Source organism: Bos mutus, chromosome 1 (assembly GCF_027580195.1).
Source record: "Bos mutus isolate GX-2022 chromosome 1, NWIPB_WYAK_1.1, whole genome shotgun sequence".
In the NCBI taxonomy this organism is placed as follows: domain Eukaryota; kingdom Metazoa; phylum Chordata; class Mammalia; order Artiodactyla; family Bovidae; genus Bos; species Bos mutus.
Window position 1 is genome coordinate 133245056 of NC_091617.1, and position 19687 is coordinate 133264742.

The following is a 19687-nucleotide window of genomic DNA, read 5'->3' on the forward strand; positions in this document are numbered from 1 at the left end:
ATCCACACCCTCCCATGGTCCAGACGTACAGACTCTTGTTCTTACGTCGTTTCATGACTCCCACCCCTTTTAACCAGCTATTCCTCCTACTTGGAACATCTTTCCAGACTCCCTATTTACTGCCTGTCAAACTCCTACTCATTCTCCAAAGCCCAGCTTGCGTGCACTTTTTTTTTGTAAAGGCTTCTTGTCTCCCTCTAAAGTGTCTCACTTCCAGTTCTGTGCCCACACCTGGCTGTCAGTCTCCCCACTGCCACCCAGGAGGGATACATTTCAGCTCATTCATACATGTGCTGGATCCCACGGGAGGTCATGAGCTCAAGAGTATTCATCTTTGCAGCTACAGATTCTGACCAGGTGCATAACACTGAACAAATGAATCCAGAACATTGCTCTAAGGCAGTACCAGGTCAAAGAGAGCCTCAGCCTTTCTGAACTCGAGCTCCTCCTCGTGCCCTGGCCCCTCTTCAGCCCCAGGGGCATCCGGATCTCTGTCCTCCCCATCACCACTGACCTGAACACCCAACTACTGGCAGCCACTGGCCCCAGTCCCACACAGGCCCTGGCCACCTGCTGCTGCCTCTCTGCGGATGGGCCACGGACAAAGCCATTCACACCTGTAATCCACATCCCAGAGGGGCAAGTCAGGCCCTGCTCCCATGACTGCTCATCAGGACAGGAGGACAGACGGTCTGACACTCACCCCTGATGCGGGATTGGCGGTCCAGCCCAGCTCTGCAGTAGCCGTCCTGGTGTCCATTAAAGTTTCTGAAGGTCAAAAAAGAAAAAAATGGTGCGTCAGAAGAATTACTGGACAGTGAAGTTACTTAGGACTGTAAATGTCAGTGCTAGGAACCCTGGGGCTCCTCTGCAGAGCCTACGGCTGAGGGGAAGAGGTCTGCTAGGAGGACGCAGCTCATGGCAGAGTCAGGTACAGATCTCAGGTGTCCTGATGCTAAGGCTCTACTGAATGACCCCAAGCCACCTGGGGGATGGTGTGTGACGTCATCTGCCTACTCATCACTTTAATCCCGAGACATGGCATCTTCTCACATCACTCAACCTATGTGTTCTCCACAGGCCATGCTGACCCAATAGCCAAGCCTAATTCCCTTGGTGGCAAGTCTTTCTCAGCCACCTCCTTCTGATTTCTGACTCCCTACTCCTTTCTCCCCACTCCTCTCCTCTGCTTCCCCTTAGGCATCCACGTTGACACTCTCAGCTGATTTCCCTTCAACTTCTCTGGCCCCAACACTCCATCCTCCTGCAGGTCCTTTTGCCTCTGGGCCCAGATACACGGCCACCCCCTTCCCAAGACTCTGCTGAAAGCTCATGCGGCTTTGGCAAAGGCCTCACCCCAAACACAAACACACATCGCAGACCCCAGGGGCCTGCTTCCTGGTCACCAATCCCTCTGGCCAGTAAGGGAAAGACGGACACCCTGACTTGGCTATGAGCTCCCAAGGGCACCAAGGTGGCTACAGTACATACAGCAAGGTCACCAGGCACCATGTAGCAATTACAGAGCTGATATTTACTACAACTGTTTTCGGGCACATAGCAGTGAAGTGTCCTGAAAGCAGGGCACCTTTTTCTTTTTTCTTTCTTTCCTTTTCAATCTATTATTGACTGTTGTCAGCCCTACCTCTCGATGGAAACTTCTCCCCAAAACCTGACTAGAGCTTTGATCAGCAAGTCCAAATGCCCTTTTGTTTGAAGGGGGTTTGTTTGTTGTGTAGCGGGGTTTGTGTGTTTTGGCTGTACTACACGGCATGTGGGATCTGGACTGAACCCGTGCCCTCTGCACTGGAAGCAGAGTCTCAACCACCAGACCACCAGAGAAATCCTTTTTTTTTTTTTTAAAACAGCAGCTTTACTGAGGTAGAAATGACATACAATAAACTGCACATAATTAAAGTATACAATTTGATAAGTTTTGACATATATTCATACCCATGAAACCATCACCACAATCAAGAAACATAGCCATCATCCCCAGAAGGTTCCTGTCCCTCTGTAATCCCTCCTCCCCTCTTGCCCCTGCCCCACCCTGTCACTGTCCCCAGGCAATAACTAATCTGTTTTGTGTCACTATAGGTTAACTGGCATTTTCCAGAAATTTATATAAATGAAATCATATAGTATATTTTCTTAACCTGGCTTAGCTCAGCATAACTAAGACTCACCGTGTTTGTGTGCATCAATATTTCATTCCTTTACGTTGCTGAGTAGTATTTCACTGTATGGAGAGATTGCATTTTGTCTACCGATTCACTTGTCATTTCCATTTGGGGGCTATTACATGAGAGTGTATGAGAGTTCCAGTTCATCCACATCCTTGCTAACACTTGGCATGGTCAGTCACTTTTAATTTGGGCCATTTTAACAGATGTGCAATGGTATCTCATTGTGGTTTGAATTTTCATTTCCTTAATGAAGAGTGATATTAAGTATCTTTTCACATGATTTCTTGTCATCTGTATATCGTTTAGTGAAGTGTCTGTTTGATATTTTTCCATTTTTAAATTGGGTTGTTTCCTTATTGTTGACTTTGGTAGGTTCTTTATTCTGGATACAAGTCCTTTATCAGACCAGATGGTCTACAAATATTTTATCCCACTTTATGACTTATCTTTTCATTCTTTTAATAGCATCTTTCAAAGAACAGAAGTTTTAAACTTTGGAGAAGTCTAATTTATCAACTTTTTTCTTTTATGGTTTGATATCACACCTAAAAAATCTTTGCCTAACCTAAGACTACAAAGGTTTTTCTCCTACCTAGGTCTATGATGTATCTTGAGTTAAGTTTTGCCTAAGTTAGAAGCTATGAAAAAAAAAAAAAAAAAGAAGCTATGAGTCAAATATATAATTGTGAGGGTTTTTTTTTTTTTTTTTGGCATAGGAGTGCAGAGTTCCAGAAGGGCACCTTTCAAAATCACACAATGGTGCTCTTTAGGCTAGTGGAGGTGTCTTATGCACTTGACCTTTCCAAGGCATATATCAAAGCACCGGGCACAGCACACCCTAGCTGAACAGGAGGCTCAACAAACAAGGGCACAGGACACAGACTTGACATGTTGCTCTGGTTTCTCCCTACTCTGCTTCCTTTTCTCCTGAACATCCCTCCACCCCCCGTGAACAGTCATTCTCTGTTCTCTATTCCAGGCAGGAGATGGGAAGTATGAATGCAGAAATTTGGGCCCCTTAGGAAACAAAACGGAGAAGGCGATGGCACCCCACTCCAGTATTCTTGCCTGGAAAATCCCATGGGCGGAGGAGCCTGGTAGGCTGCAGTCCATGGGGTCGCTAAGAGTCGGACACGACTGAGCGACTTCACTTTCACTTTTCACTTTCCTGCATTGGAGAAGGAAATGGCAACCCACTCCAGTGTTCTTGCCTGGAGAATCCCAGGGATGGTGGAGCCTGATGCGCTGCCGTCTATGGGGTCGCACAGAGTTGGACACGACTGAAGTGACTTAGCAGTAGCAGCAGCAGCAGGAAACAAAAGAACTCCTGGCATAAACCAAAGGATAAGGAAGAAACCTACCCCACGGGCAGGACTGAGGCAGTGAAAATAAAGTCATAAACGAGGAGCTGTGCTGAGCCAAGGGGTGTCCTGTGCCCTTGTCTCTAGTGCTCAATCCCAGAGAAGGGATGGTGGGAGTCTGTCCAGGTGACAGGGCCTTGGACACCCAGCACCCAGGCCTGGAGTGACCCCACCAGGCGGACATGGCATAGATGGAGCAGACAGAGTCTTTGGGCCAGAACAGGTCTAATGAAGGGACCCCAGAACCACCCCATGGTGACCTGCATGGACTATACCCACGGCTCAGATGGGGTCCAGGGTATCTCAATGGGTACCAGTAGGGACAGGTGCTAACAGGTCAGGGAGGCACCTCCTCACAACCTGACACTACATAGCCCACCATGACAGCCTTCTGCCTCCCAGTGGAGTCGGGGCTCTCACTGCAAACAGGGGAGTAAAGCAAATACAGTGAGCTGGGCTTACTAGCCCATCCAAGCTCACTTGGAGTTGGATCAAGAGTGGTGCCCCTTGCATAACTGAAGGAACGCAAGCACAGGAACAGACTTCTTGAGTTTGTTTTCTCCTCCGATTCTTCCGACAGCTGGGGAGGCCGGTTCCTGCACTGAGCAGCCCTCCTTCTCCCCCGCGTCTCCACTTCACAGCACTAATAATGATCATAATGACACACCAGATTTACATAATACATGTCTCCAAAGGCACTCCATGAGGCCCTGGAGAAATTCATCTCCATGATTAAAATGCCGTCGCCAGGTGGGCCTGAAGCAGGAGTCACTGAACCCACTTGGCAGAGTTAGGGACCAGGGTACAGAATAGCGTAATGCCTCCTTCAGGGTCACACAGCCTCCCATCCTGATGTTGATAGCCTCAAATCTCAGCCTGCTGCCTACTGGGCAGACATGGGTGTCTGCAGACTCTGTAGTGCCCTGGGATGGAGGATCTTGCTCATACAGCTAAGAAGCCACAAAAGCCCCCCAGAACAGCACATATTGCAATAAAAATGTATATGGAGGCACTCCCCAACTTCAGGATCATGCTGAAGTGCAGTGAAGAGCAGAGGACATGGGCAGGGAGGGAACTAGAGTCCAGAACCAAAAGTAAGAAACAGCCTTCACTCCTAAATCTTCCAAGGTTTGTTCTGCTAACCCCATGAATACAATCTAAGAGTTCATTATAGTCATAGTTACCTGCTCAAGGGCTATAATTGAATCTGTTTCTAAATAATTTTTCCATCCACCTTCTTGGACAGAAGTTGCAACGAGAAGAATCCATTTTTCTGCATCCTGCCCGCCGCGGAGACGGAAGGCCACCAAACCATAAACCATCCACTCGATATGATTAAGGGCAGTTTCTTTTCTGGCACAGAGCGCTCCTGATTATGGCATTACACTCTGGTGGGGGCTGAATTAAAGTGATTTGAGGAGGTTTACATCTCCCTGGAGAAGAAGAGAGTGCTCATTTGCATTTATAAAGCATATTGAGAGTTCTGGCAGAAAGTTATGGTGGAAGCACAATTAAATATTTACCATCACTTCTGCTCTCAAACAGTGGCATGGGGACCAAGCCAGCTGGAGGTGCATGTGTTGCTGTCAGATCGCAGCCCTACAGGGGACAGGACTCTGGGACCCATACCCACCACCAGCCTCTGCTCTCTGGGTGTGCGTGCTCACTGCCCAAGGGAGAAAAGCTGGGAGGGCAGCGAGGGCACTGGTGTAGGCAGATGGGGTCCAGGCCCCACTTCTATCACACAGTGACCATTTCTCTCCCCTCCCTCCTCATCTGCAGAACGGAGGAGGGCTCGTGAGAGCTCAGGGACAAGAGCGGACTGCGTGACACAAAGCACAGCAAAACGAATGCGTTTATTATTATAACTTAACCACTTCAAGCGTCAGTTTCTTAGCTACGAAAAGGATCTAATGATGGTATCTGTAAAATACCTCTAAGATTTCTATAAGAATTAATGATCATAGATACCTACTGATCATCTACCTCCTTCCTTTAAAGACCCAGGAGTGACATGAGTGGAGAATATGGCAGCAAATCAGAGCAGTGGGTTCCCTGGAGGGACTCTTGGTCCAGGGGAGAGACAAGAAGCAAAGTCTCACTCAGCATTCCGTTCTGGCTGAGACCATGAGAAGGAAACCAAGAAACTCAAAGGCATGGACGTGTGGGGAGTAAGTGGGTCCATCCCCAAAGACACACGCCACTGTCTCTGGGCAAAGGCAACACTGGCCTCCTGGGCAGGGCTGGGCTATGCTGGGGGCGAGGAATGGAGACAGCCACCTGCCACCTGGAGAGACGACAGAGTGACCAGGAGAAGCAGAGACAGGTCGATGCGGATGAACTGGGAACCATCCCAAACCTAAGAGGCGGGTGAGGAAGACTGAGCCAGAGGGGAGGGGAGGCCACAAGGGGAGACAGAAGGGGGTCTCTGGCAGGAGCCGGCCAGACTGGCAAGAACCCGAGAAGCCTGGGGCACGTGAGCAGCCTGGTAGAAAGACGCCATTTTCCCAGGGAACAATTTCCCTTCAGTGGTTTTGGTAGGGAAACCTTCAGGGTCCCCCCTCCAACCACGGGGGGCCGCCATCCGAGGGTCAGGGTGGTGGGGGCAGGTCTGAGCCCCCTACACAGAGGAAAAGGCAGCTGCCACCCAGCTCTGCAGACGGTTCCCCTTTCTGTCTGGATTGGCACCTTGGGATGTATTGACATTTGGGATGAATTAGATGCCCATCATGGTGAAAGAGAGCTAAATAAACCCTCTCCTTACAGTTCTGCCACTCTTTCTGGAGAGACATTAATCAGACATTCAGCTGAAAATATTTACAACGTCCTTCCGTGGTGGTAACAATATACAACAACATACACAGATGGAATGGGGGCTTCCGGGCCTCCAGTGAGCAGAGCCTCATGTGTATTTGATAAGGCAAATTCAAGAACCTTCCAAGCAGGGAAGAACCAGCGCGGCCGTGCAGTCACTGCCTGGTGCAGCCTTCCGTGGCTCACAGAGCTCCCGAAACCCAGGAGCCACAGCCCAGAGTCGCTCCACGAATCCAGGTCCTCCCAGGTAAAGGCCAGGAGTTGGAGGTCAGCCCACTGCAGCCCAAGCCTCTCCCTCAGCCTTCATGAGGGGCTGGGATCACTGGAAGAAGGCTGAGATGCGTGGCATCAGGGGGTGATGGTCCCCATTCAGCAAAGGTTGTCTGAGTCGCTCCCACAGGCAGGTGGGCACTGTGCAGGAACCAGAGACAGAGCAGAGGAAAACAGACACCCTGGCCCTCAAGGACTTTGCAGACAAGTGGGAAGACAGAAATTAATCAAATAACCACGCAGCTAAATCTGCAATTACGGCCTCGCTGAGCGGCAGGAAGGGGAATCCCAGGGACAGTTGTGAACACTGAATAAAATGACAGGTATGTGAAGCCTGGTGCACAGCTGACACTTCTTGCTTTCCCAGCCCCGGCTGATGGAGGCACAGCGACCAGCCCCTTCACACACACACACACACACACACACACACACACACACAGAGTTGTCCCAGGATTGAGTCCACACTGGCAGGAACAGGACATGTAGTGAGCAGTCTCCCCCACTCCCAAATCCAGAGTGTGCCAGTGCTCACAGTGTGCTGGGCAGCTCTGACCATGGTGAGGCCCTCAGCCTCTCCATGGGACCCCTATGTTGCCCTCCAGACCTGAACTCATCACAAGAACCTGAGCATTTCCTGGAGCTCACTCCTCCAGCCAGCATCCCAGGCTCCTCGGTGCCCCTACTCATGGCCTTGCTCTGTCCATCACCGTGGTCTGCCAAAGATGCAGCCCAGGTTCACTGCAGGGGCCTCATGGGGCTCTTTCTCCAGGTCTTCCCTGGGGGTGTATCCTGTCTTCATACATCCTGTTCACTGGGCAAAGAACTCCTGATGATGCCCACAAGATTCCTCAGGTGTCTGCCACTCCCGCAAACCTCAGCCCCTGACACAGGGTCCCACAACCAACAGCTGCTCAGCTCCACCTTCACACTTGCCCAGACTTCCTATTGCCAACTCAGTCCAGCCTCCCGGCAATCTCATCACCAACCTTCTGAACAGGCTTCAGGTTGCCCCCCAGGACAGAGGAGCGAGAGCTGTGCCAGCTCTGGGTTTGGAGATGGCTCTGGTTGAGCGTAAACTGGGAGAGGCACCAGCTAGCCTCAAGGGCTCGTGTTCTGGCGTAACTGGGCCCTGGGCCCAACACAGCTGGTGAAAAAGTGTTCCAAGCAAGCCTTTCACATCCCATCCCACGTGTCCACCCAGGCAAAGGTTCTTCACACGCGCCCTGCTCCACACTATCCCACTGCCATTCCCTGGAGCCCTTCTGGGAAACCTCAGGCGCATTTAGCTTTGATTCCTTGTTCTCCCCAGTCCATCATCAGATCACTCACCATGCCACAGTGACTCCTGCATCTTCTTCACTGTGTGTTCCTTTCCAATTATCAGCAACTATGAGTCTAAGGCATCAGCCCTGCACAGTGGGACCACAGCAACCACCTCCTAGCTGGTGTCTCAACAGAGGCTCCATCTGTACCCTTCTCCACACAGCTGCTCAGTTTAGCTCCTGCTGTCCATGTAACTAGTTCAAAGGCAATACTGCCACATTTAGCAAAGCCTTATAGAATCTCGGTTCCTCTGATCACCCAATGATGTCACCCCCGAGACACTGGCCAAAGGAAAACAGAAGGCTCTATATCAAGAAGATATTCATTGCAGCATTATTTAGAACATGAGAACACTAGAACCAGCCTATCTAGAGGGGAAGGAAATGCAGGACGGCACACTCATGTTCACACTCCTGGAGTGTAACCATGTCACAGCATCAGGATGTCAGCAACTAAACACAGAGCAGGACACAGAACTGTGTCTGCCCCACAGATGCAACTCTGGAAACAGCGCTTCAGTGGAGTGAAGTAGCAGCATGACTGCAAAGACCAGAAAGCCAAGTGCAAGAGCTCATAGGTGAGGGACACCAGTTTACTATCACTCACTCTTTCTTATTCCTATGCTGTTTTAGAAGACACACGTTCAGAAACAGAAATTTAACCCACCTTCTAAAAACCCCTATTTCATCCCATCTCACTCCCCTACTTTATGATTTCCAAAGTCTCTTCACTAATCCAAGATATGTCACAAACTTCTGGCCTCCATGAAGCTTCTGCTCCAAGCCTGGCTTTTCCAAATTGACCTTCAGTTTCCCAAAGGAGATCCATCATCCCCCACACCCCACTTGTGCTCAGGCAGGGCCTCCTGCCTGGAATGGCTTTTCCCTCTTCTCTACCTGAATTCTGTTCTGAATCTTTCTTGCCCAACTGTGCTATAAGTACTTTGAGAAAGCATAGCTGTGACTTACGTCCTATAATCAGATGCCTTCTGTAGCAGAAATGCTCCATCAGCTCTGGAGACCTGGTTCAAGTCCCAGCTCCAAGACTAACAAGCAAATCAACATCTGAACATCAAAATCTGATTTTCCAGAAAGAGGTATCTCCCTTGCATCTCTGAGCCAGTGAGACCAAGTCCAGAAAGATGCTCTGTATATTTTTAACAACACTCATTGGAATAACATTTATTTACTGTTAGATGGCATCACCGACTCAATGGACATGAGTTTGGGTAAACTCTGGCAGTTGGTGATGGACAGGGAGGCCTGGCATGCTGCGGTTCATGGGGTTGCAAAGAGTCAGACATAACTGAGCGACTAAACTGACTGACTGACTGTCTCTGCCAAGTACAAAATGTAAGGTGAAGAGGAACAGTTATCACATAAGTCTCCATTGACTGGTATGTAAGAGGGGCTGATGAGAAAGAGAAGTAAGCCTGAGTAAATGGAAGGAGCCAGTCCAGCCCATCTGCTGAATGACTGACTGACTGAATGAGTCGGAACAAGCACTTAAACCATAAATACAAACTGTGAAATTTGCTCTTTTAAAGAACACAGATAAGTGTAGTCCTCCACACCACACCCTTCTCCTTCTGTTTCTTTCATTTCTCAAGGTACAATTAATTATCATAAATAGAAGCCATAGCTTAAATGGGTCAGAGCATAGAAATGTGCCTCTAGGAGGTGGGAGGGGCTCTGGGTCTGGTCCTGGTTTCCACATGGCAGAACTGGTAAACAAGCCAGAGGCACAACTCTGATTTCCCTCCCTCCCAGAGCTCTACCAAGTGAGGCTCCCTGGGAAGGAGACCAGAGCATGGGGGCCTGACATGGGCTGTTCAGCTGGGGAGCTAGAGAGGGCTGGGGACAAGCCCCAGAAGGGCTGCCTTCTCTGCCCAGCCCAGCCCAGCTCAGACTTGGTACCTGGCTTGGGAGGGTCCCTCTCCTCTCTGGCCTCAGCAGGTCACTTCTGGCCCTCAGTCCCTAGAGCGGTCTGTAAGAAACATGGAAAGAAACCAAAAGGAATCTCTGGAGCTTGAATGGACCCTTCTGCCTCCTGAATCCCCAGGTCTAGCTTGGTCTTATGGTGACTTAGCAGTGCATAGGCCAGTACTTTGCAAATGCTTTTTACTAATAAAATATAAAAACTGATTTAGGAGATGTATTAGTTTCCTCCAGCTGCTATAACAAAAGCACAAAATCTAGGTAGCTTCAAACAACAGAAATGCAATGTCTCACAGCCCCGGGGACTAAAAGTCCAAAATCAGGGTGTCAGTAGGGCCATGCTCCCCCTGAAACCTGCAGGCGAGAATCCTTCTTGGCCTCTTCTAGTTTCTGGGGTCTTCCTGGCAATCTTTGGTGTTCTTTGCCTTGAAGTTGCATCATTCCGATAAAAAGCAAAGACATGACTTTACCAACAAAGGTCCTATGGTTTTTCCAGTAGTCATGTATGTACATAAGAGTTGGACTATAAAGAAAGCTGAGCACCGAAGAATTGATGCTTTTGAACTGTGGTGTTGGAGAAGACTCTTGGGAGTCCCTTAGACTGCAAGGAGATCCAATCAGTCTATCCTAAAGGAGATCAATCCTGAGTGTTCATTGGAAGGACTGATATTGAAGTTGAAACTCTAATACTTTAGCCACCTGATGCAAAGAGCTGACTCACTGGAAAAGACTCTGATGCTGGGAAAGATTGAGGGCAGGAGGAGAAGGGGATGACAGAGGATGAGATGGTTGGATAGCATCACCAACTCAATGGACGAGTTTGGGTAAACTCTGGGAGTTGGTGATGGACAGGGAGGCATGGCATGCTGCAGTCCATGGGGTTGCAAAGAGTCGGACACGACTGAACAACTGAACTGATCTCTGCCTTCAGGGTCACGGGTGACCCCAAGTGTCTCTTTCTTCACATGGCCATCTTAGAAGATATCAGTCATATTGGGTTAGGGGTCCAACCTACTTTAGTATGACCTCATGGTAACGAATTATATCCACATGACCCTATTCCAAATATGGTCATATCATAAGGTACTGAGGTTAGGGCATCAACCTAGGCAATCATTTGGAGCCAAGGAAGTGTCACTAGACACTCATTGCACAAGTGCTTGACAAATCAGAGTTGATCCCCTAACAGCAAGCACTGCCATACCCTGTGCTTGGTCCTAGTGTGGGCAGTGGAGTGTCTTAAGGGCTTAAGGTCCCAGCTAGGTCCTAAGGCCCACTCTGAAGGGTGGGCTTTGGTCCTCCAACCCCAATCCGCCCTGGCAGTCTTGATTGAAAAGCCTCGGCCCTCCAGCTGCCCTCTAGTTTCTCCTCAGCCCTCCTTGTCCAACCCCCAAAGGACCCTGTCGCAGCCTCCTTCAACCATGGACACCACGCATGGGGGATCTGGGATGGGGCCGCAGCCTCAGCATGAGTGTACCGAATGCCTCCCCTGTAGGCTGCCCGATTAGACACACTGGGCCCTGTGTGGTCTCACCCGGGCCTAAAGGGAAGGCTGGCGATGTAGCCCGAATAGCCAAGCGGCTCCCCTGACCCCACCTACACTCTGAGGCCCAGGGAACACAAACACATCAGGCCTTTCCTGGGCCCCATGTTATTCTCAGTGCCCTGGTGCTGGTGCAAAGCTGGTGAAGCTGGTAAGCAGGGGTACCAGCCACCGCTCTACAGCCACATCCCAAACCCAGTGACCCCAATACTACCCTCTTCAGCACATGCCTCCCCATCCCATGGGGCATGGGCTCTGCAGCCAGAGGGCAACAGCCTCCAGCAGCCAGGCCTGGGGCCCACAGCACCTCTGCTAGGCTGGACACAGGGACATTCTGGGTTAACCAACAACAAATGTCTGTATAAGGGCCCTGGTCAGGGATGGGGACCCATGGTGGCCTGTGGAATGGGGCGGGGGGGAGAGGGTTATGGACTCATGCACACGCATGCCCCACAGCCTGTCCTGTTCATGAGTGTGGCTCCAGCAGCCTCTGCTACGGAAAGCACAGGTCCTCTTGGGCCAGGGCGGCATGGCTTCATTCTTCAAAACTATGGCTGAAGAATCACCGGTTTGAGAACAACAGTGGTGCTGGGTAGTGGTCTCTCTCATCAACAGTCTCACGTGCCACCAAGGAGGGTCCCCTCTTGTGAAGCCACCAAGAACTGAAGGCAAGAGTCTCTCCTCACATCCAGAGAAGCTTGGGAAGAGGTCAACAAGCAGCTCAAACATGACTAAGCAACTCACTTTCACCCTTCGAGTTTTCTCCAGGGCCAAGGTCAGGGACAGCATTTCAGAACAGAGGCAGGGCCCCCACACACCTGTGCTATTACCTACTCATCGTCCTGATGGATCAGGACCACAGGGTCCACCTTTCACAGTGAAAGGATTTCAACAGTGTTCTTGCCCAAGTGGAGGTGGAGGCTCTATGCCGGGCCCACCCTTGGGAGACTGTTCCCTTGTGGGGCCCAGCCTGTGCCCTCCCCACGCCCCTACACTTATCCTGCATGGCATGCCATTCCCATCTGGCTCCTCAATGGAGGAGGGGATTTGGAATTCAAGGACTGGCAGCTGCTCTCCAACAAAAGAGAAGCCCTGAGCAAGTGAGACTATACACAGGCGCAAGGAAAAGGGGAGACTGAAAATCTTCATTTTAGGCACAAAATGCCAAACAGCCCCTCTGTCTCCTGCCTGATTCCTTATCTACATTCTTTTCCTTTTATCTCAGCTCCCTTTCCCATTCCAGCGTCTATATTTCCTGATCCTTCAAGCTGGCCAGACACCCTCAAATCCACGTGCATCTCTCCTACATCTGAAAATACCCCATAGCCAGAGAACTGAGAAGAAAAGTGTGTCTCACCCATCCTGGCTGGGGATCTCTGGCCCTCCACAGCATCAAATATCTGTAGGCAGAACCCAAACCAGCCAGATGGTGTTAATGGGTACAGGCAAGGTAGGCCTGGGAGGCTCCTCTCTGCCCAGGCATGATGGTCAGCAGCCCCGGGCACACCCAGGTCATCAGGCACTGGGGGGCCTTTAACCAGACCTGTAGCAGAGCTCCTGCCCAAGCCCTCACCTCCTCCTGACCCAGCTTCCCACCTCAGCACCAACACGGGTGCCTTCCAGCAGCAAGGAGAGAGAAGAGAACCACCCAGGACCGTTGTGGTCCAGGGACATCCTTTATCTCTCTGCTCCAGCACGCTGATGGTGCCGGCCTGGCTGAGTGCCCACTGCTCAGTGCTTCACCTGTTTGCATTTTTGTGGGGAGAGTCAAAGACCCATTAAAATGGAGAAGCCTGGCATTTTGCAGTCTCCTAGCACTGAATTCTAAGGGAGATTAGATCCGTTTGCCCTGGCCATTTTGACAGCCCTGTGAGTTGGCGCCAAGGGCACACAGGTAAGAATCATGCATAATAAGCCAGCTGCCTCCGCTCCTCATCCACAGGAGGAAAGAGGGCTCCTCACTTGCTGGGGGATGCGGGCACCTGGGGGCATCAATCACCCTGGAGAAGAGAGGGGAGGAGAGGTTGCACGCCCATGCAAAATGACTCTCTGCAGCCCTAATGAAGGCCGGCGATGGATGGTGGCCTGGGCTCGTTAATCACAAGGAACATGCTGCCGTCTGCCTCTCCTTCCAGCCCTCCTGTGCCCGCATCCTGGATTGATCTGTGGCACAGTAACTCTCAGATGTCACTGCCCCCTGCCAGGGGCACCAGGGGGAGGACTCTAGTAGGGACTTGGGGGATGTGCCAGAGAAAAAAGGAGTGGGGGCTGGCAGGCAGGCCCTGGCCTTCTCCTGGACATATCCTGGACCAGCCTGGGGCTGATGACTCCCAAGGGGCCACCAGAGCTAACACACCCCCTTGGGGCCTCTTCACAGAGTGCCTCCCACCAGATACACAGACATCCTCTTCCAGGGGTCTGTATCCTTGGCATGGCCATGGAGGGGTGCTGCCCCACGGCACCACTCTCCTGGCCTCCAGCCTTCATGCCCAGCTCACCTTCCTCTCTCCAGACAGCCAGACTCCATCCAGAAAAAGGCCCAGAGTGGTCAGTTGGCCACCCAACTGTTGTCCACCCCAGGAGCGTGGGCAGAGAGGGTCCAGGCTCTCATCACATGCTGACGGCAGGGCCAGGCCAACTCCACAGGTCTGCTGTCTCCTGGTCTGTCCCCTCTGACAAACTGATGGGGAGTTGGCCACCCTTCTGCTCATCTCACTTTAGTTGCTTGTTACATGGAAACAACTGCATAAAATGTCTCCTCAGAGCTGAAGGTGCTGTCCTAAGGCCTGGGTGTGTGTGGGAGGGCATCTGGGTTGTGATGTGGCATTTGTCCAGTCTCCAAAGCCTGACAGCTCTCAGAGGGTGACAGTTCCTGCCCTGGGAGGTTCAGGTCCCAGACTCCCCACTACCCTCCCTTTTTGGGGCAGAGGCCAGCTCAGGCATTCCTGGCCAGAGCAGATGAAGAGCGGGACTCCGGCTACCAGGCCTGCCAGCCCCAGCTGGGGCAAGCCAGCAGGACCCCTCTAAGGCTAACAAGGGAGCCTCAAATTCTCTGGAGATATTTCTGTACAAAGGCATTCACTGTGGGGAGGACATTGATGGTGTCGAGACTGTTTGGGGTCTCAGGAAACGCTGGGTGCTGGGGGCCAGTCAAGTCTATTGATTGGAAAACACAGATACAATAGAAGCATTCCCGGGGTGCTCCTCGGCTGTCTTGGCGATGATAGAGGGTTCTTAGGAGCAGGACTGACAGGCAGCAGGACGGGCTCCCTGACAAGGAGAGGCACAATGGCGAAAGGTCAATTCCCAATGCCAGGAGGCATCATGGAGGTACAAGGGCAGCACCAGAGGGGCTGTGGGCATCACCCCACTGACCACGACACCCACTCAGCTAGAAGAGGCCAGAATTACGATCTCACAGACCAGAGGGAGCCATTCCCCTGGCAGGCTCCTCCCTGGGTCTGCTACTGGTGCTCCTATCATCACCTCACAGATGATGGGGTCATGCGGTACAGGAGGGCGGGTTCAGAGCCCAGGACAGACCATCACAAGCATTCAAAATCTATCCAACAGAACAGGGGAAATGACGAAAGGCAGACAGTGACTGAGACTGCCCTGAGGGTGCAAGGGGAGGTGGAGTAGAACGCGGGCTTCAATCACCAGGGAGGTTCCTGCAGGAAGCATGATGGGGCCTCCACCTTGCAGCCAGCAGCCTGTGAACTTGGGGCCTGATTCACAGAGCAGGGCTGGCACATCGGTCAGGCACAGACGGTCCACAGATGAGACTGACATCACTCACAGAGCCTATAGGACATGGGTCAGGGACTCGCTGAGAAGGAGCCCGGAATGCAGGCCCTACAGAGCTGGGGTACCAGTGGCACATGGGCTACACCCTCAGGGCGGGAGGAGAGCATGGCTGGGTGTTCAGGCAGGCTTCCACAGAGGGTGCTAGGGACTGTGGCCAAGCCTAAGAGAAGTGGACAGATGCGGTGGGGTGGAGGGTTGGTATGACGAGGACAGACTCTCTCTCAGAGGCTCTGCCTGAGAGGAAGCACAGCCCCTGTCTCCTGACCGAGGGCCATGGGGGCCCCTGGAAATCTCCACCTCTTCCTCAGGGCCAGAAGCTTACAGGGAAGGCTGTTTATGGACTTGGCCTTGCACTCTTCCTGATGGCATGGGGCAAAAGTACTGTGACTCTCCATTGTGGTTTTTTGGACAAAAGAACAGATTGAAAAATCAAGTCTGCATTTCTCCTCCTTTGAACTGAAAAGAGATTAAGTTCAGTGACACAGGATCTGGAGCTCTGTTCCCTGTCCTCCAGCCTGCACCCGATGACCAATCCAGACTTCACCTGCCCACTCACTTCACTTCTTGCCTACCCAAAGGCAATCGGAGACTAGGCCCAAATCTGGGTGCCACTCTCAATTCAGAATCTCTCAGAGGGCTTCCCTGTTGGCTCAGATGGTAAAGAATCTGCCTGCAATGCAGGAGACCGAAGTTTGACCCCTGGGAAAGGAAGACCTCCTGCAGAAGGGAATGGCTACACACTCCAGTATTCTTGCCTGGAGAATTCCATGGACAGAAAAGCCTGGCAGGCTACAGTCCATGTGGTCTCAAAGAGTTGGACATGACTGAGCAACTAACACACACACACACACACACACACACACATGGTCTAAAAAGCTCCAGAGACTTGGTGCACTCCTCCTCCCCAGCTTCAGGCTCTGATCCAGCACTCTCACCAGTCGGTCACTCAATCTTTGCTTGCATACCACCCAAGATGAGGCACTCACTATCTGCCCAGCTGGGCCATTTTCTCATCAGAAGTCTGGCTCCTGGGATTTCCTTTCTTCAATACTTGCTGTGCCCATGGCAGCTCTTCCCAAGTTTTCTCTCTCCCAGTCCCACGCTCTTGGCTCAATCAGCTCTCCTTCCAGTCCCCACCACCTCTGACAGATCTGAACATCACATGAGAGGGAAGGGGGCTGTCACATCCTGCGGGGCACATCCTCTTTATCTCCCTGCAGATCCCCTTACCAAGCATGGGGAGGTAGGTCCCCATCCTCCCCCACCAAGCATGCCAGGGTCTCCTTAGGAGAACCAAGGCTCCTCAGAGCTCTGAATCCATTGCCAGTGCCCCTTTCGAGTCTCTTCTTCCTGGCCCTCACCGCCCTTCTCCTATTCCCTCTACCCACTCCCTTTTTGTGCTGTTGTTGCTGCTTAATAGGGTGTTTCTGGGATGAATAGTGTTTTCAGCTCCGGCTGGGAATACATCCGGCCTTTCCCAGCCCCGCCCCTGTCCTCATGGAGCTGGTGAAGTTCTAAGGAGAGCTGGGCCCAGACAATGGGCCAGCAGACTCACTTGAGAACTCACAAAAGCCCCATTTCCCTCCATGTAGCAGAGTGACAGGCACAGAGAACCCCTGCCTGCATGCCGCCCATATGGGATGCTGTGGGGGCTTGGGGCCCCTGAGCAGAGAGGCTGCAGCTCTTAGAGCTGCAGATTCCCAGGGGCTTGGCACAGTCCCCACCTCATGCGGTCACTGGGAGCACCAGCACCTCCAACGCTGACATGCTGGGGCCTCTGGGTGCACATACAGAAGGGCCCATAGCCTGTGTTTAGATTCTGAGAGAAGAGGGCTTATGGAAAGGAAGACAGGCTATGAAGCTCCCTGCACTCCAGGCTTCCTGAGGCTGGGCAATGTGCCTGGAGAGGCAGACATGGAACATTGGCCCCTACGCATCTGCTGTGAGGACAGGTGAATGGATCAGCGACTGAATCTGTAAGGGGATGAGACCCTAGTGGGGGTGCCAGCTCTGGCCTCCAGCATCTCAGGGAGGAAGCTTACCTGGAACACACTGGTCCCTAACTCTGCACCAGGAGACCCTAACTTTAAGGGCAGCAACATGCAAATCCTGGCATGTGGGAGGGAAGAGCACAAGTGAGGCAGATTTGCACATGGACTACTACCCCTCGCCTCCCATGGACTGGTGAAATGTGGACCGATTCCAAGACTTCTGTTAATTTCTAAGTTGAGTAATGCAACCAAGGATACAGTCTTTATTGTAAAATACCCATTCTCTTTGCCTTCTCTTGATATCCATCACCAGTACTACTGGCTGGCTTTCATGGGAAGGAGGCAGGAGCTACCTTCTCCCTGCTTCTTAAGGGTCACTCTAATGAACATGACATGACATCATAACATAACATAATGATGATAAATGGCAAATAGCAAGCAACTGTGTCCCTTTGGCAAGTCCACTGGTGCTGTGATTCAGATTCACATCTCAGCAAAATGACCTGGAACTTCACTCTACAATAGTCATAATTCAGTGTTAACTTTGGGAAAACTAGAGACAACAAGCTGTGTTTTCTTTATGTTTCACTAAGATCCTTGGACTTGCCTCCCCAAACTAGAGAAATGATGCCCAGCGTTATTTACCAGTAGAGGAAAACACACGCCTACCTCCTTCAGAGGCCCCTTACCTTGTCAGCCATGCTGTAGTGAGGAGAGCACTGGAGTTAAAGCCACAAGGCATGGGTTCTAACCCAGGCTGTGTACATAAGACCAGTGTGGCCTGGGCAACCCACAAATTCTGAGCCCCATATTTCTCACAGGGAACATGGGTATAAATACCTGTTTCTCAAGGAAATAGGAAGATCAAATGAAATGTGAGTTGTAGATTGTCTACTATTGTACCTAATCTATCACTCATTGATATTACCTATTTTTATTTCTAAACAGTTGGATAAAAATTACTCCTTTTATGAAGGATATAAGTCAAGACTTCTTTTCTTTTTTCGGCACGTGGCTGGCTGGTTGGTTATTCCAGCACCATTTCTGGAAGACACTATCTTTTGTTCCATTGTATTACTTTCACTCCTTACTTACAAATCCTAAAAGATGATGCTGTTAAAGTGATGCACTCAAAATGACAGCAAACTTGGAAAACTCAGCAGTGGCCACAAGACTGGAAAAGGTTAGTTTTGATTACAATCCCAAAGAACGTTCAATTCATTCCAATCCCAAAGAATGTTCAAACTATAACACAACTGCACTTATTTCACATGCTAGCTCAAAACCCTTGGAAGCTGGGCTTCGACAGTATGTGAACTGAGAACTTGCAGATGTTCAAGCTGGATTTAGAAAAGACAGAGGAACCAGAGATCAAATTCCCAACATCAGCTGGATCACAGAAAAATCAAGAGAATTCCAGAAAAACAGCTACTTCTACTTCACTGACTACATGAAAGCCTTTGACTCTGTGGATCACAACAAACTGTGGAAAATTCTTAAAGAGATGGGAATGCCAGACCACCTCACCTGCCTCCTGAGAAACCTGTATGCAGGTCAAGAAGCAATAGAACCAGACATGGAACAACTGACTGGTTCAAAATTGGGAAAGGAGTATGTCAAGACTGTATATTGTCACCCTGCTTATTCACTTATATGCAGAGTACATCATGAGAAATGCTGGGCTGGATGAAGCTCAAGGTGGAATCAAGATTGCCCGGAGAAATATTAATAACCTCAGATATGCAGATGACACCACCCTTATGGCAGAAAGTGAAGAGGAACTAAAAGAGACTCTTGATGAAAGTTAAAGAGGAGATGAAAAAGCTGGCTTAAAACTCAACATTCAAAGAACAAAGATCACGGCATCTGGTCCCATCACTTCATGGCAAATACATGGGGAAACAATGGAAACAGTGACAGACTTTATTTTCTTGGGCTCCAAAATCACTGAAGATGGTCACTGAAGCCATGAAATTAAAAGATGTTTGCTCCTTGGAAGAAAGCTATGACAAACCTCAGTTCAGTTCAATTCAGTTCAGTCGCTCAGTAGTGTCCGACTCTTTGCGACCCCATGAATTGCAGCACGCCAGGCCTCCTTGTCCACCAACTCCTGGAGTTCACTCAAACTCACGTCCATCGAGTCAGTGATGCCATCCAGCCATCTCATCCTCTGTCGTTCCCTTCTCCTCCTGCCCCCAATCCCTCCCAGCATCAGAGTCTTTTCCAATGAGTCAACTCTTCGCATCAAAGTATTGGAGTTTCAGCTTCAGCATCATTCCTTCCAAAGAAATCCCAGGGCTGATCTCCTTCAGAAAGGACTGGTTGGATCTCCTTGCAGTCCAAGGGACTCTCAAGAGTCTTCTCCAACACCACAGTTCAAAAGCATTAATTCTTTGGCGCTCAGCTTTCTTCACAGTCCAACTCTCACATCCATACATGACCACAGGAAAAACCA

At 50.8% G+C, this 19687-nt stretch overlaps 1 protein-coding gene across 1 annotated transcript in view; it reads right to left on the bottom strand.

The window, feature by feature from the left end:
- EPHB1 (EPH receptor B1) overlaps nucleotides 1–19687 on the bottom strand; it is a 462138-nt gene that overhangs the window by 321785 nt on the left and 120666 nt on the right. Inside the window, exon 2 of the mRNA XM_070385976.1 lies at nucleotides 704–768. Coding sequence (XP_070242077.1) covers nucleotides 704–768 — 65 coding nt within the window. The remainder of the gene's footprint in view (nucleotides 1–703; nucleotides 769–19687) is intronic.